Source organism: Rutilus rutilus (genome assembly GCF_951802725.1).
Source record: "Rutilus rutilus genome assembly, chromosome: 13".
Taxonomy (NCBI): domain Eukaryota; kingdom Metazoa; phylum Chordata; class Actinopteri; order Cypriniformes; family Leuciscidae; genus Rutilus; species Rutilus rutilus.
In genome coordinates this window covers 2,954,595-2,970,642 of record NC_140218.1, presented here as the reverse complement: position 1 = coordinate 2,970,642, position 16,048 = coordinate 2,954,595, and the positions used below count along the sequence as shown (strand labels likewise).

Genomic DNA, 16,048 nt, shown 5'->3' with positions numbered 1-16,048 from the left:
CACTTCAGCCGCAGAGACCCTTTATGTCCTATAAATGTGTCGTATTTTTGATAATTCGCGCAGATTTCAGTTGACGATTTTGCTTAAAGTTATATTGAAAATAAATATTAAAAGCGCGATAAGTCGCGAAAGAGAACTGAATTCTACTGACAGGATGCTGTGTGCGCGCTCCGAGCGCCTTCGTCTTCGTTTGCTCGCCTAAACGGCCAAATAAACAACACAGAAATATATCAAAATGCCAAGTCGAGTATTCCCGTAAACACAGTAGATGTAAGTACAGTGTGCATTCTCTCTCTCTCTCTCTCTCTCTCTCTCTCTCTCACACACACGCACACAAAGAGGATTTATGCTCATCAGTTGGTAACTCAACCTCACAGTGAAAGACCTTGCACCCCCCCCCCCCCCCCCCCCCCCGACGATATCATCGCCGATCGCGATGTTTTACTGTAAACATCGTCAGCCAATATAGGGGACATCGCCCAACCCTAGTTAAAATGACGTAACATCTCGTTATTACCTCATAATTGAGTGGATAAAATAATATGTAGGCTATGTGTCAGCAATACACCACCGTACAAACTGCCCTGAGATCAGGCTGAACTATTAGGCCGACACTTCTGAATACACAATACAAACACAAACACATAAATATGCTGTTTAAAGCTCTTCTGTTGTGGTTCAGGATCAGGGTGGACACACTGGAGTGTAGAAGCTAAAAACTGCAGTGTAATGCCACAAAACACACACACACACATACACACACACACACACACACACACACACCTGAAGTGTAGATGTACGACCACTTTAAAAAAATAAAAGCTTTGACGTGACCATTTTGTCGTATTTCTGTGTTAATGGAATTAAACTAAAACCTTTTATTTCTATTGATTTGATGTTTTGTTGGGAAAATAAATATTAGACAGATTCTTCTAAAAAAGGCTGAAATATATTTCACTTAAATATTACAGATTAAAACACGAAAGAAAACGTGCTGAGTTTCAGCTCATTGTGGCGCGCTCCAAACATCTATAAAGGAAACAGAGACATTACGTTTGTTTCCGTTATTTTACAAAATCTGAATATCTTTTGTAAATTTATGAATTATGTCTTGCTTTTATCTGTATGAGCATAAATTACGGAGTAAGAGTTTACTCTCTTGGCAGGAATAAATCCAGTGGTCGCGCCGCCGCCTCTGAATAAAATACAGTCAAACATATAAAATGTTCCAGCGCTCAATCTGAATAGTCTGCAATATATCTGTTATATGGGCCCTCATGCTGTCCAAAACGAGCAATGCTTTTTTTCAGTGAAAACATCCTCCCGGTCTCTTGCCATAGCACTCCGTCAGCCATTCCTTCATTAGGCTTTCCATCATCCACCCTTTCTTGTTTACTTTCACAACGATTTCTTTCGGGAGGTTTTCTTTTGTACGGTGGAAACACCGCGGCCGTCTGCTCTGTGTGTGTTCACCCAGTCTTCAAGAACGTTTTCAAGTTCGGGCCATCTGCTTTTATGACCCCTGAAGGCTTTTGTCGTCTTTCTGCATGGACTCAGTTCTTCACGCTGCCGTCTCCACCGTCTCACCATCGATTCATTGATGCCAAGCTTACGTGCAGCAGCTCTATTTCCTTCTTCTACAGCCAGATCGATGGCCTTTAACTTAAAAGCTGCATCATATGCATGTCTTCCTTAGTTTTCCATGATGTGTGTGTGTGCATGATGCGCAAAAATGACTGTTCAAAACTCTATCAAACTTGCGTCTTCCTCTGCGCATTATCTCTTCCACCTGTCTAACTGTGTTTGAATGGAGATCACAGTATTTTAAAGATGAATCGTGCAGCTCTACTGTCTTATCTCTCTCTCAGCATATGAGCAGCGCGAGGGCTTTCAGTGCTTTCAGTCTCACGGCTCTTCCACACGTCCACTTGACATGGATATTACGACACTCAACACTCATATGCTGCGTTCATGTCATCTCGTAAAGATTGTCACATATAACAACAATCATTATCTACAAGTGTAGCGATTATTATTCAATAAGAGAAAATAAAGGACTAAATTTGAAAGTTTATTAAATTAACTAAAATTATACATTTATAATGACACACTGCATACAGTACAACACCATTCTCTGATCAGATCTTTGAAATCAAGCCGTCGTGCTCAATCGTGTTTAATAGACAGCATGACCAGACCATTCAGTCTTTCCTGAGACAGTGTTCACTAAAACATTGACAGGATCATTGAATCAGTGATTTGAACTCGGTAAACTAAATCAGTTCTGTTCATGAATGAATCATCTAGACTGGTTTATTAACGGGTTTCTCCTATTCACGGCAATGAACCGACTCAAATGATTCATTCACGAATCGGACATCATTACAAATGTATATCTATGACTAGAACGACATCGTAAATGTTGATCGATTCCTCACAGAAATCGGCTCCAAGTCTTCAGAAAGCCTAAATATATTCATCACTGGACTAGTTTTATTGTCACTTGGTGATTTTCCGTTTCTGCCCTGCGTCGTTTCTGAATAACCCGCGAACAAACACACACACACACACACACACACACACACACACACACACACACACACACACACACACACACACACACACACACACACACACACACACTATAATGAATACCCGTTCTTTATAGCGTTCTTCCTATAAGATTATTTTACAAAGTAAATACCAAAATCATCCAGGAAATTATGGAGTTCTGCTGGACCCTTAGAATCGTCCCAATCACACACACACACACACACACACACACACACACACACACACACACACACACACACACACACACTATAATGAATACCCGTTCTTTATAACGTTCTTCCTATAAGATTATTTTACAAAGTAAATACCAAAATCATCCAGGAAATTATGTAGTTCTGCTGGACCCTTAGAATCGTCCCAATCCTCCCCTGCTAACACACACACACACACACACACACACACACACACACACACACACACACACACACACACACACACACACACACACACACACACACACACACACACACACACACACACACAAAAAAACACAAACAGACAGACACACACAGACACACAAAAACACAAACAGACACACAAACACACACACACACACACACACACACACACACACAAACACACAAACACACACACAGACACACAAAAACACAAACAGACACACACACACACACACACAAACAGACACACACACACACACACACACACACGTTGGGTTTACATGTTTTATGGGAACTTTCCATAGAAATAATGATTTTTATACTCTACAAACTCTATAATCAATCCCCTAATCCTAACTGATGAATTTTCACAATGTGAACTAATGAGTATTTGTATATATTTCATATTGACAGGATTATGTTATTTTTTAAGTGTCATGTTTATCTCTGGATATAGGCTTAATGTGTGTCATTGTTCTCTACAGGTTGCAGAGGTGTGGTGTGACAGATGAAGGTTGTGCTGCTCTGGCTTCAGCTCTGAGATCAAACCCCTCACACCTGAGAGATCTGATTCTGTCTGATAATAATCTAGGAGACTCAGGAGTGAAGCTGTTTTCTGCTGTACTGGCGAATCCTCACTGTAAACTGGAGACACTGGGGTAAGATCATACGTTACTCTCACATGAAACTGTCACTAGGGGCGTTTCCATTACAGATTTGCGCAAAACTTTTGCGTTCTTTTTTTCTTCTTCTAAATGTCGACAAAAAGCTGTTGTGAAATGACGGTGTTTCCATTAACTGATGTTATGCGACTAAAACTTCATTGTTTCCTCTCGCGATCAGTAAAATCATTCCAAAAATCATGTTAACGGACGTTGGTAGGATTATGTATATCCCAGCCACTGCACTGGCCATTATTATTAATGTAAGGAGATGTGTGTGTGTTTCCAAGCATTAATGGTGAGGAACGACCCTTATTATACTTGTGAGCGGCACATATGAGGAGTTTCTGGGTGTTTCTCCCTCAGTTCTGCTTCAAGGTCTTGATTGTGGCATTTATTTGAGGGTTAGAATCCATTATTCCTGTAATTCTTTTGCCTTTTATGAGTTTAATAAAGAGCTCTGTCTCGTCTTCTGTCCAAACACACTGCGTCGTCTACGTCAGGTGACTGTAAATGCGCAAACACTGTTTCTATTGCAGTTTTGCGAAATATTTCTTGTTTGAATGGCCTGAAAAACCTCCTCATGTGAGCGTAACAACTTTTTTTCCATAAATGGGAGTTTTTGTGAAATTGACGTGTTTCCATTGGGCGTATTTTCAATTCTCAATTTCAATTAGCGCAATTTGAAGGGTAATGGAAACGCGGCTACTGTGAATTCATAAAATATAATCAAAATGGAATAAAATGCAGGGAAATAACTACTATTTCATTAATTACAAGCAAAGCTATTAAAACAACATGATCAAATTCATCAAATAATTTTTACGTCTGTTCATATGATGTAAGAGAATTAATATTTGTAAAGCGTTTGCTCTATTTATCAAAACGACTCCATCTACACCTGGTCACATAAATGTGTTTTTGCAAAACGGATTTAAATCCGATCTTCAGTTCCCGCGCTATATGCAGATTTAATGGAGGGCACGTCACCGAAAGCAACAGATATGAGCTGCATTTTTGAGCTGCACGAGAGGACGTGCCGGACTCGTCCGTTGCCCTGGAAGGTTTCTCTCTGGTACGCTCTGATAGGAACGACAACTCAGGCAAGAGCAAAGGGGGCGGTATTTGTGTTTACGTTAACCAAAAGTGGTGCTCGCAATTCTCCGTGAGAGAGCGGCTCTGTGACTCCGACATAGAACTGGTATGTGTAAGCCTTAGGCCTTTTTATCTTCCATGCGAATTCGGGAACATTTTAATATGTACTGTTTATATTCCACCTAGTGGGAATGCTGCAAATGCAGCTAAACTTACAGCAGACTGTGTTCATAGACAATTAAGTCGTACCCCTGAAGCACCTTGTTTCATTTTAGGGGATTTTAATCATTGTAAACTTGACGCTGTGTTGCCTGGATTTGATCAATATGTGGACTGTAATACGAGAGGCAAAAACATCTTGGACAAATGTTATGGGAATGTTACCTATACAGCTAAGGTTAAATTGCCATTAGGCTCCTCTGATCATAATGCTGTCCATTTAATTCCGACATATAAGTCCATGCTTAGGAGCAGTAAACCACAAACTAAAACTGTATATGTGTGGAATGATGATGGAATTGAAACGTTAAAAGGATGCTTCTCTTGCACTGACTGGAACGTCTCTCAAAGTTTGGATCTAGAGGAGGCCGTAGAGACTATGACAGATTATATACTTTTCTGTAAAGATAATGTGTTAGACCAAAAAATAATAACTATATATCCAAACAATAAATCTTATATCTCTAAGGAAATTAAGGAGTGCATAGTACAGAAAAAAATGGCTTTTAGGAGAGGAGACCTTGCAGCTATGAAAGATGTACAGAAGGAACTGAATTATAAACTAAGGAAAGCTAGGAGAAAGGAGAGGGAGAAATTTGAGGCCCATTGTTTGACTATGAATACCAAAGAATTATGGGATTCTATGAAATATATGACAAACATGGCTCCAGCCAAAAGATCTATCAATGTGATAGATGAGATGTGAGATCTATTAATGTGATTTGCAAAGGCAAATGAGCTGAACGACTTTTATTGTAGATTTGATGTAAGAGACTTCTCACAGGAGCAGGCAAATGCACTGGATGCCTTGTCTATATCGGATAATCCTAAAACAATTATTGACCAGAACATGGTGGAGAGACTGTTTTCACAGGTCTGTCCTAACAAGGCTTCTGGGCCGGACGGCATCTCTGGGCGGTTACTAAAATCTTGTAGTAGAGAGCTGGCCGAAGCCTGGTGCCCTATTTTTCATAAGTCTATAGACACGCATACAGTTCCCTCTATGTGGAAGAGCTCCACTATTATCCCTGTCCCAGAAAAGGCTAGCTGTAAGGAGAATAATGATTATCGTCCAGTAGCACTTACTTCAATAATAATGAAGTGTTTAGAGAAAATTATGATTAATTTAGTAAAAACAGACGTGAGTGGTCTATCAGACCCATTTCAGTTTGCTTATAGGAGCAATAGAAGTACAGATGATGCTGTTATAGCTATAACACATTTCATAAATAGGCATCTAGAGGATCCTAGCTCGTATGCACGTCTTTTATTTGTAGATTTTAGCTCAGCTTTTAATATGTTGGAACCACATCTTTTAATTGCAAGGCTGAATGATTTAAAAGTCAATCCATCTATTATAAAATGGTATTATTCTTTTTTGACCAATCGCAGGCTATATTGTAGATATATGTCGCACTGTACAGCCCTGTACAGGACCCTTTTAATGAGCGTTTGGTGTAGGTCTACTAGGCATAGAGATATCTGAACATCTTTGCCAAGCGCAAACCAGTACAGAAGTAGCCTAATCAATAATTAAAGTGCAAGCTGAGAAACTGAAGTGGATATGGAGAAAAGCTTCTTTATATGCCATTGCCTACATTTTAAACGGATGTCTGCCAATAGGCCTAAAACATTACATATATGGTTATTGTGACAGAGACTGGGACTCCAGGTTAATAAGATTCTGACTGAGTAGCAAGATATGAATTCAATTGTGATTCTGTGAGAATTCACAGATCCGGTTTCTCTTTTTTAATCTTCCCCTTAACATTTAAAGGAATCTACATGTGTGTGTGTGTGTGTGTGTGTGTGTGTGTGTGTGTGTGTGTGTGTGTGTGTGTGTGTGTGTGTGTGTGTGTGTGTGTGTGTCTGTCTGTGTGTGTGTCTGTCTGTGTGTGTGTCTGTGTGTGTGTCTGTGTGTGTGTGTGTGTGTGTGTGTGTGTGTGTGTGTGTGTGTGTGTGTCTGTCTGTGTCTGTGTCTGTGTGTGTGTGTGTGTGTTCAAATATGGCTTCTGGAGAGCAAATGAAGGATAAAATATGAATTACTAAACAGACATTAATTAAGCAGTTCCCCATACTTTTAGAGTTACAACTAACAGCCACTAGATGGCAGCAGCGTATAAGAGATGAACTGACAGCTAGTAAATCTTTGAACATGGAGTGCTAATGATAATAAATGTAATATGTCAGGCTCACAATTTTTACAATTGAAGTGCTATAAAAGTTGTAGAAATGACAAATTCAATCTGCATTGTATTAAACAAATCTTTATTGATATGCAAATAGACAATAGACATCCAGCAAAAGAAAAATGGCAAGTGTTTATTTCTCCATGGCACATGCATTTTGTTTCTTTATATGCAGCCCAATGTTATCCAATGAGTTGTTTGCATTATTTAGGTATTTTATTTGAATTGTATTACATTTTTGGTAACACTTTACAATAAGGTCTCATTTGTTAATGCATTAACTAACATGAACTAACAGAGAGCAATAGCCTTTATTAATGTTAGTTAATAAAATATTAGTGTTCATGTTAGTTCACAGTGCATGTTAACAGATACAACTTTGGATCTTAAAAATGTCTTATAAAATGTTGAGCTTAACATTAACTAAGATTAATAAATGCTGTAGAATATTGTTCATTAATTGTTGGTTCATGTTAACTAATGCTAACAAAATGAAACCTTAGCCCATTATAAAGTGTTACTATTTTTTAATAAAGAAAGTTGGAAAAAAATTACTTCAACTTATTACAAGTAATCGATTTACTTTTTCTCAAGTGAGTTTGAACAAATCAAATTTCTATGGTCAGTTGAAACTAAAAATATTCTTTGAACCAAAGATGTTTTTTTACATGATTAAATCACAAATTATCACAATCTTTTTGATTAACTCAAGCTGTAATAATAGTACTCTGGAACAAGCTGACAGGGAAAACACACATAAACACAACGGAGATCGGACAAAGACTGAAGGAAAGGGTTTTATTATTAATAAATAATTAAATGTCTCCTTGCTATTTTAGACACATTCATAATCATTACTTTTACCGGTTATTTGTGGCAAGCTTTATGCGTGCGGTCGTGCGCTTGAGTGCGGCTATATTACGTAAACCTGTGTAGGCTATATAGCCTATTTAAGTAGCATAATTAAAATAATATACAGGGGCGATTTGTCCACGAATGGCTTAAATGAACAACTACTAGTCGACTAGAATTTTTTTTTTTTAAGTCGGAGGCAGCCCTTATTCCACATATTTTCGAACCAGGCTCAGGCCATTCTGGGTTGAGCGAGCGACCCTGAGGAAATAAGCGAGCGGAGCGGAATATTCAGAAATGCTCACGAGCTCTGATCGGAACAAACCCGTCTGCTGAATTTGCGCAGAAACATCAAAATAGACATAACCAGCTTTTAAAAAAATGTAAAACTTTATGAGCTTATTGACGATTTTTTATAGTTCTAACTTCTTGACAAAATTAGAATATATGAATTTTTTTTTTTTTTGAAGAAAAGTTTTGGGTGGGCCTACTAACGCACCCATAACGCCGTGCCTGGTGTGTGTATAAGAAAGAAAGAAAGAGAAAATGTCAGTATTTCATTGAGACTTGAGATTAAATAAACTGCTGTAGATCTTGTAGTATTAATTTTCACATGCAGTTACACATTGTATGTTAAAAACAAGAAAGTGGCTGGTAAAAACATTGAGTGGCTGGTAGATTTTGAAATCCACAGCTACAGTGGCCTGTGGACAAAAAAGTTAATTTCCATCCCTGAAACAGAGACATTACGTTTGTTTCCGTTATTTTACTAAATCTGAATATCTTTTGTAAATGAATGAATTATGTCTTGCTTTTATCTGTATGAGCATAAATTACGGAGTAAGAGTTTACTCTCTTGGCAGGAATAAATCCAGTGGTCGCGCCGCCGCCTCTGAATAAAATACAGTCAAACATATCAAATGTTCCAGCGCTCAATCTGAATAGTCTGTAATATAATCTGTGGCGTTCAGCGTGACCACCGCCTCACTGCGCTGTTATATGGGGAAGATGATATTTTACGTCAGTAATGCCGAGTAGAAAGCTTAGCCTACATAATAGGCCTAATAGTTCAGCTTGATTCGCAGATCATGAAACATCTGGATTCGTGCCGAATGAGGAATGTAGGCTTTTTTATTTTAATTAATTCGTTTGGCATCTTATTTAGTTTTATTTAAATAAAAAACCTGTTCCTCACCTTGAATAGGCCTATATATATATCCATAGAAGCTGGCATGGCATTAAACAAAGAAAAGAAAAGAGAGATATTATTATTATTATTAGTATTATAGCCTAAATATTATTATTATTATTATTATAAACTAGGCTACAAAAAAAAGTAACACAAAATAACGTTATTAATCTGTATTTGTTCTAATCAAACCGGTTTCTGAACGTTTATAATACAGAAGAAGCGCAGGATCAGAAACGTTAAAATAGGACTGGTTCTGCTCGAGTGAACCGGGGGATTTATTCATTTATTCATTTTTACAGATCGTACTTTTAAGTGGCCAATGAATGAACAATATTATTAAAATATTTTAATATGTCTGAAAAGTTCATATCTTTGGCAAAGATAGACATTAAAATGCAATATAATTTTATGTTAGACTGACATAAGTCACATTTTCGTCATTGTGTCCTTGCAAAAGATCTTTTATATGTTATTTAAATGTCAAAGAAATGAATTCACAGTGTAATAATTCCACAATGTGGGAATTAGGGTTGATAAAATGGGACGGGATATTTGCACTTATAAGTTCACTAAAAAGTTATTGCAACACTCTTTTATGCTACAAACGCCCATGACAAGCATGTAAAAACCACTGATAACTGAATCATTAATATTTTATTTCTATTTGAGCTGTTCATAAACAATATATTCTACTTACAAATGTGTTTCTCACACGTTTATGAGCTCGCCGCTTGCTGTCAATACACACCAGAGAGAGTTTAACACATCGCTGCACATTATTGTCTTCAGTGCCGCTATAACTGAGAGAGAAACAGGACTGCCCCCTACTGGTGATGTACGGCATGTGCCAGAGAACTTCACCACGGCCGAATCGCCCAATCCCTTTCCCTGTGATTCTTAATGGACACATCTGCACAACTTTTGATTTAAAACATGTATTAATAAATGTTGAAATGAACATCAACTAAGATTAATAAATGTTGTAGAAGAATCTGTCATGGTTCGTTCATGTTAACTAATGTAGTGAACTAGTGTGTAACAAATGAAACCTTATTGTAGTGTAAGCAAATAATCATCTCTGTGAGTCCATGTAATGCAAGTGGATTCAGAAACCACACAAAGTGAACATGACGGTAATCCATAAACCCCAGCTGATGAATCAGTGCTTCTGAAGTGAAACAAATATTTCAAACTTTTCACAATATAAACCTTTGCTTCCGGCCAACACACACACATTCAGGAGTTCATGTTTGTCTTAAACGTCAGCACGTTCTGAAGCGTGATATAAGCGAACTGTGAAACTCACAGGAATGCCGCTCATCTTCCGCATCACTTCTGGTGTGAGCTTCAGAACGCACTTGTGTCGCTTCACGCCGATATCATTAACCCGTGTGCGACCATTGGCTGGAAGTGAGTGTTTATAACACTCTTATGGAAAATGAAACAAAGTGAACATGACGGTAATACAAAAAGAAAATATATCCATATATCTGGATCTGAAGTCTCTTCTGCTCACCAAGGCTGCATTTATTGGATTAAAAATACAAAAGAACAATAATGTTATTAAATATTATGACAATTTAAGATAACTGTTTTTTTATTTTAATATATTTTCAAATGTACTTTATTCCTGTGATCAAAGCTGAATCTCAGCATCATTACTCCAGTCTTCAGTGTCACATGATCCTTCAGAAATCACTCTGATATGATGATTTGATGCTCAAGAAACATTCATTATTTAGGTATTTTATTTTAATTGTATTACATTTTTGGTAACACTTTACAATAAGGTGTCATTTGTTAATGCATTAACTAACATGAACTAACAGAGAGCAATAGCCTTTATTAATGTTAGTTAATAAAATATTAGTGTTCATGTTAGTTCACAGTGCATGTTAACAGATACAACTTTGGATCTTAAAAATGTCTTATAAAATGTTGAGCTTAACATTAACTAAGATTAATAAATGCTGTAGAATATTGTTCATTAATTGTTGGTTCATGTTAACTAATGCTAACAAAATTAAACCTTAGCCCATTATAAAGTGTTACCATTTTTTAATAAAGAAAGTTGGCCATAGGAGTGTAAAATTAATTTTAAAAGTTAAGGAATCTCTCCTGTAGTTCAAACAGTAGAGTGATGCGCTTGCAACGCCAAGGTCTATCACAGGCTATCAAAGTATATCAAAATTTGAATTTAGATTTATCGGCCAATATATCGGTTATCGGCTTTCAAATGAAAAGAATTATCGGTATCGGCCAAAATGTTCATATCGGTGCATCCCTAATTTTCAATGATGTCGCCGTCCATACTACTATGTGCTAACGTTACCGCCATCAAGACAATGATTTGGTGTGAATGAATGCCGTGAATCTGTCGGGTCGTCTTGTGGAAAGTCCCGATATTCCTGTTAAAAATGTAAGGAGTAAAAGTAAAAAAGTCGGCACAAAAATAAATAGTAAAGTAAAAATATCTGAAAAATCTGCTTGAGTAACGAAGTATTTGTGCTTCCCATCTCTGACACTTTGACATGGTGATCTACATTTAACAGCCTTTACTTTAAACACACTCAATCTCAGCACAGTCAGGATTAACACAGTCCATTCATTTTAATTTTAGGGGGAAACTGGAAACTGTAGAGATTTTTCTCCAGGTTTAAAGTCTACATCATGTCAATGTCACAGATTATGACCTGGAGAAACACTATAGTACATCGATGACACGTCAGTGTGTGTATTATTAATGAGACTGCGTGTTCTTATCCTATGAGAAGACATTTCTCTTCTTCATGACAGCACACGGTGTTTTTCTATGACAGACGCTTCAAACTGTAAAATCAGGCAGTAGTTTAGAGAGGCGTTCATGGGTCGCAAGTGTGTGTGTCCATGGAGCAAGAGTTGAGTGTGTTGCAGGCTTCCCCCGTGATGCTGTCAGGCCGAGACTCGCTGCGGGCGTGTGTGTGTATGTGTGTGTGTGTGTGTAACAAGCGTCTTTCTGAGGAGAGCTACGAGAATTTCTGTCTTCTCTGTCACTATCCATCTTTATTGTCAGTGTCCTGAAGGGATGTAGATGTGTGACATTTGTATGAGATCAATATACTCGTCCCTCTCTCTCTCTCCTCTGTCTTGCTCTACCACACACACCATAATGAATACCCGTTCTTTATAGCGTTCTTCCTATAGATATAGATATTACCTATCTCTGTAAAATCCTCCAGTTTCCCCCTGATATGTAGTGAGAGCCGGCATGGGCCGCTGACAGATGACACACACACACACACACACACACACACACACACACACACACACACACACACACACACACACTATAATGAATACACATTCTTTATAGCGTTCTTCCTATAAGATTATTTTACATAGTAAATACCAAAATCATCCAGGAAGTTATGGAGTTCTGCTGGACCCTTAGAATCGTCCCAATCCTCCCCTGCTAACACACACACACACACACACAGACACAAACACACACACGCACACACACACGTTGGGTTTACATGTTTTACGGGGACTTTCCATAGAAATAATGATTTTTATACTCTACAAACTATTTTTTATACTCTAATCAATCCCCTAATCCTAACTGATGAATTTTCACATTGTGAACTAATGAGTATTTGTATATATTTCATATTGACAGGATTATGTTATTTTTTAAGTGTCATGTTTATCTCTGGATATAGGCTTAATGTGTGTCATTGTTCTCTACAGGTTGGAGAGGTGTGGTGTGACAGATGAAGGTTGTGCTGCTCTGGCTTCAGCTCTGAGATCAAACCCCTCACACCTGAGAGATCTGAATCTGTTTGGGAATAATCTAGGAGACTCAGGAGTGAAGCTGTTAGAGGATCTGAGGGATGATCCACATTATAAACTGAAGACACTACAGTAAGAACAGTTTTTAACGATTTTCATCATCTTTTTATTTAAAGTTCAAATGACTGATTTACTCACTAGAAATATAAGTAAATTGTACCAGGTTCAGTAACACCGTGTGTGTGTGTGTGTGTGTGTGTGTGTGTGTGTGTGTGTGTGTGTTTGTGTGTGTGTGTGTGTGTGTGTGTGCCGTGCACAGACATTTTAAGGGGCAGTGGCCTAAACCAAAAAAGGGGCACTATTTTGTTTTTTTGGGGGGGTTGGCACACTACAAAGTGTGCCAACAACAAAAAATGTAGTTATTTGTATTAGATCTGATCGAGAGTACAATAATTTGATTAGACAAGCAGCTAATTCTAAGAACGTGGATATGTTGTACACAGGGCTGGACTGGACATTTTGGCCCAGACTGGCCCACTATATGATCATAAACACCACCCATATTTGCACACCCTTAAATATATGCATACCAACTCCAATTCCTTAAAGCCACTAATGCCATGTAATGAGTGAGTATATGAACGAGTGAGAGTTAACAGATGAAATAAGTAAAAATTTGGCATTTATTAATACAGTGATGAAGCCTAAATAAAGCTATAATCTGCATTGGCATAGCAATACCAGTGTTTCTCACAGGATTTTTGGTAAAACTGTGGTGGGTGGACCTCGGTCCTTAGGGGGGTTCGGGGGCATGCCTCCCCGTAAGAAAATTTTGTGCATTTTAATGTTAAATTCATCAATCTGGTGCACTTTGAGAGTTCAAGATTAAAAGCTCCAACCCATATTCAGTGTCCAAATTAAACAAAGAAAAATTCAAACCTCTTTTAGTTACAGTGTCTATTTACATTACACCTACTACATAATAATAGTTATAATATTAATCCAATGACAGTAATAGCCATATTTTGTAAAACAAATGCACTAAAACAATAAAGGAAACTTTCATAATTAGTTTTGTACCAATTTCTATACTTGAAAGAGATAAGCACATGATCTTTTATTTTGGCGGAAAACATGGTTTACAAACGCCTCTCATTACATTTCTAGTGAATTGCGGTAATCGTCAACTATGCAGATGTGGAAATTAACTGGGTTATGGGTTCCTACACTCATGACATAGCCTAAGTGTTTTGAAAGTAGTTCTGCTTACCGCAGGCTCTACACTTTCTCATCTCTCTCCTGATCCTCCTCACTATCATCATCTGCCACAGGAGCTGATGAAGGGCAGGAAACATACACTACCGTTCAAAAGTTTGGGGTCAGTAAGATTTTTAATGTTTTTAAAATAAGTATCTTCTGCTCACCAAGGCTGTATTTATTTGATTAAAAATGCAAACAAAAACAGTAATATTGTGAAATATTATTCCAATGTAAATCATCTGTTCTCTATGTGAATATACAGTCAAGTGTAATTTATTCCTGTGATCAAAGCTGAATGTTCAGCATCATTACTCCAGTCTTCAGTGTCACATGATCCTTCAGAAATCACTCTGATATGAGGATTTGATGATCAAGAAACATTTATGATTATTATCAGTGTTGAAAACAGTTATTTACATTTTTATTTCATGATGCTTTGATGAATAGAAAGTTCAAAAGAACAGCATTTATCTGAAATCTAAAGCTTTTGTAACATTTAACACCACCGTTCAGGAGTTTGGGGTCAGTGAGGATTTTTATTTTATTTTTGGGGGAAATAAATAAAATAAATCAATACTTTTATTCATCAAGGATGAGTTAAACTGATCAAAAGTTACAGTAAAGACATTTATAATGTTAGAAAATATTCTATTGTAAATAAATGCTGTTCTTTTGAACTTTCTATTCGTCAAAGAATTTTGAAAAAAAAAAATTGTACACGACTGTTTTCAACATTGATCATAATAATGAATGTTTCTTGAGCATCAAATCATCATATTAGAGTGATTTCTGAAGGATCATGTGACACTGAAGACTGGAGTAATGATGCTGAACATTCAGCTTTGATCACAGGAATAAATTACACTTTACTGTATATTAAAATAGAAAACAGTCATTTTAAATTGTCATAATATTTCACAATATTACTGTTTGTTTTTTTATCAAATAAATGCAGCCTTGGTGAGCAGAAGATAATTTTTTTTAAAACATAAAACATCTTACTGACCCCAAACTTTTGAACGGTAGTGTATATTTTGACACATTTTACAGTGTCTGCTTTAAGGGCCTGTTTCTATTTTTTCACGCTGTTTTTCTGCACATTCCTTGCGTTTCTTCTCCATCTCGCTGACTATTTTGACAGATACACACTGACACTGCTGCACGCTCGCTCACTCGTTTAAAGTTGTGATTGGCCCAGCCCAGTGTCAATCAAGAAAAGAACCAATGGGCCGCTGATCTACGTGTTTCATGGGCTGGTCTGTCAGAAGAAAAAAAAAAAAAAAAAACTAACGCTGACTTTTTCTGACCAATGCATTACACCGGCACAAACCCAGCACCGCCAATTAAGCAAAACAAAACAAAACGAATGGGCCGCCGATGTACACATTTTATGGGCCGTTAAAAAGAAAAAGAAAAAATAATAATAATAAAAATAATGTATGAGTATGAGATGTATCGGCCCAAAAAGCACGTCGGCCCACCGGGAAAGTGTGCGGTATGCCCGATGGCCAGTCCAGCCCTGGTTGTAGAAGTTGTAGCACTAGTAGAAAGAGCCAGAAGACCAAGAGCAAAACATTACCGACATAAATACAAAAAAAAAAAAAAAAAACTAATTTTAAAAGACTAATTTCGCAGATTCAACCACTGCCTTGCATAGCCTACCTGTTAATGTGACAGCTTTCTGCGGCGCGAGCGGGAAAACCTGGAGCGGATTAGCGGAATCAGCGGAATGCTTTGAGCGGAGCGGTGGGGGTGGGGAAGAGGGGCACCTCAGTCGAAGAGGGCAGAGGGGCAGTGGCTCTAGACACCGGGCCACCCCCCTGTGCACGGCCCTGT

At 37.6% G+C, this 16,048-nt stretch overlaps 1 protein-coding gene across 1 annotated transcript in view; it reads left to right on the top strand.

Annotated features, from left to right (window-relative positions):
* Positions 1–16,048, top strand: part of LOC311302542 (NACHT, LRR and PYD domains-containing protein 12-like) — a 58,182-nt gene that overhangs the window by 40,090 nt on the left and 2,044 nt on the right. The window contains exons 9-10 of the mRNA XM_084428519.1: positions 3,458–3,631; positions 12,911–13,084. Coding sequence (XP_084284645.1) covers positions 3,458–3,631; positions 12,911–13,084 — 348 coding nt within the window. The remainder of the gene's footprint in view (positions 1–3,457; positions 3,632–12,910; positions 13,085–16,048) is intronic.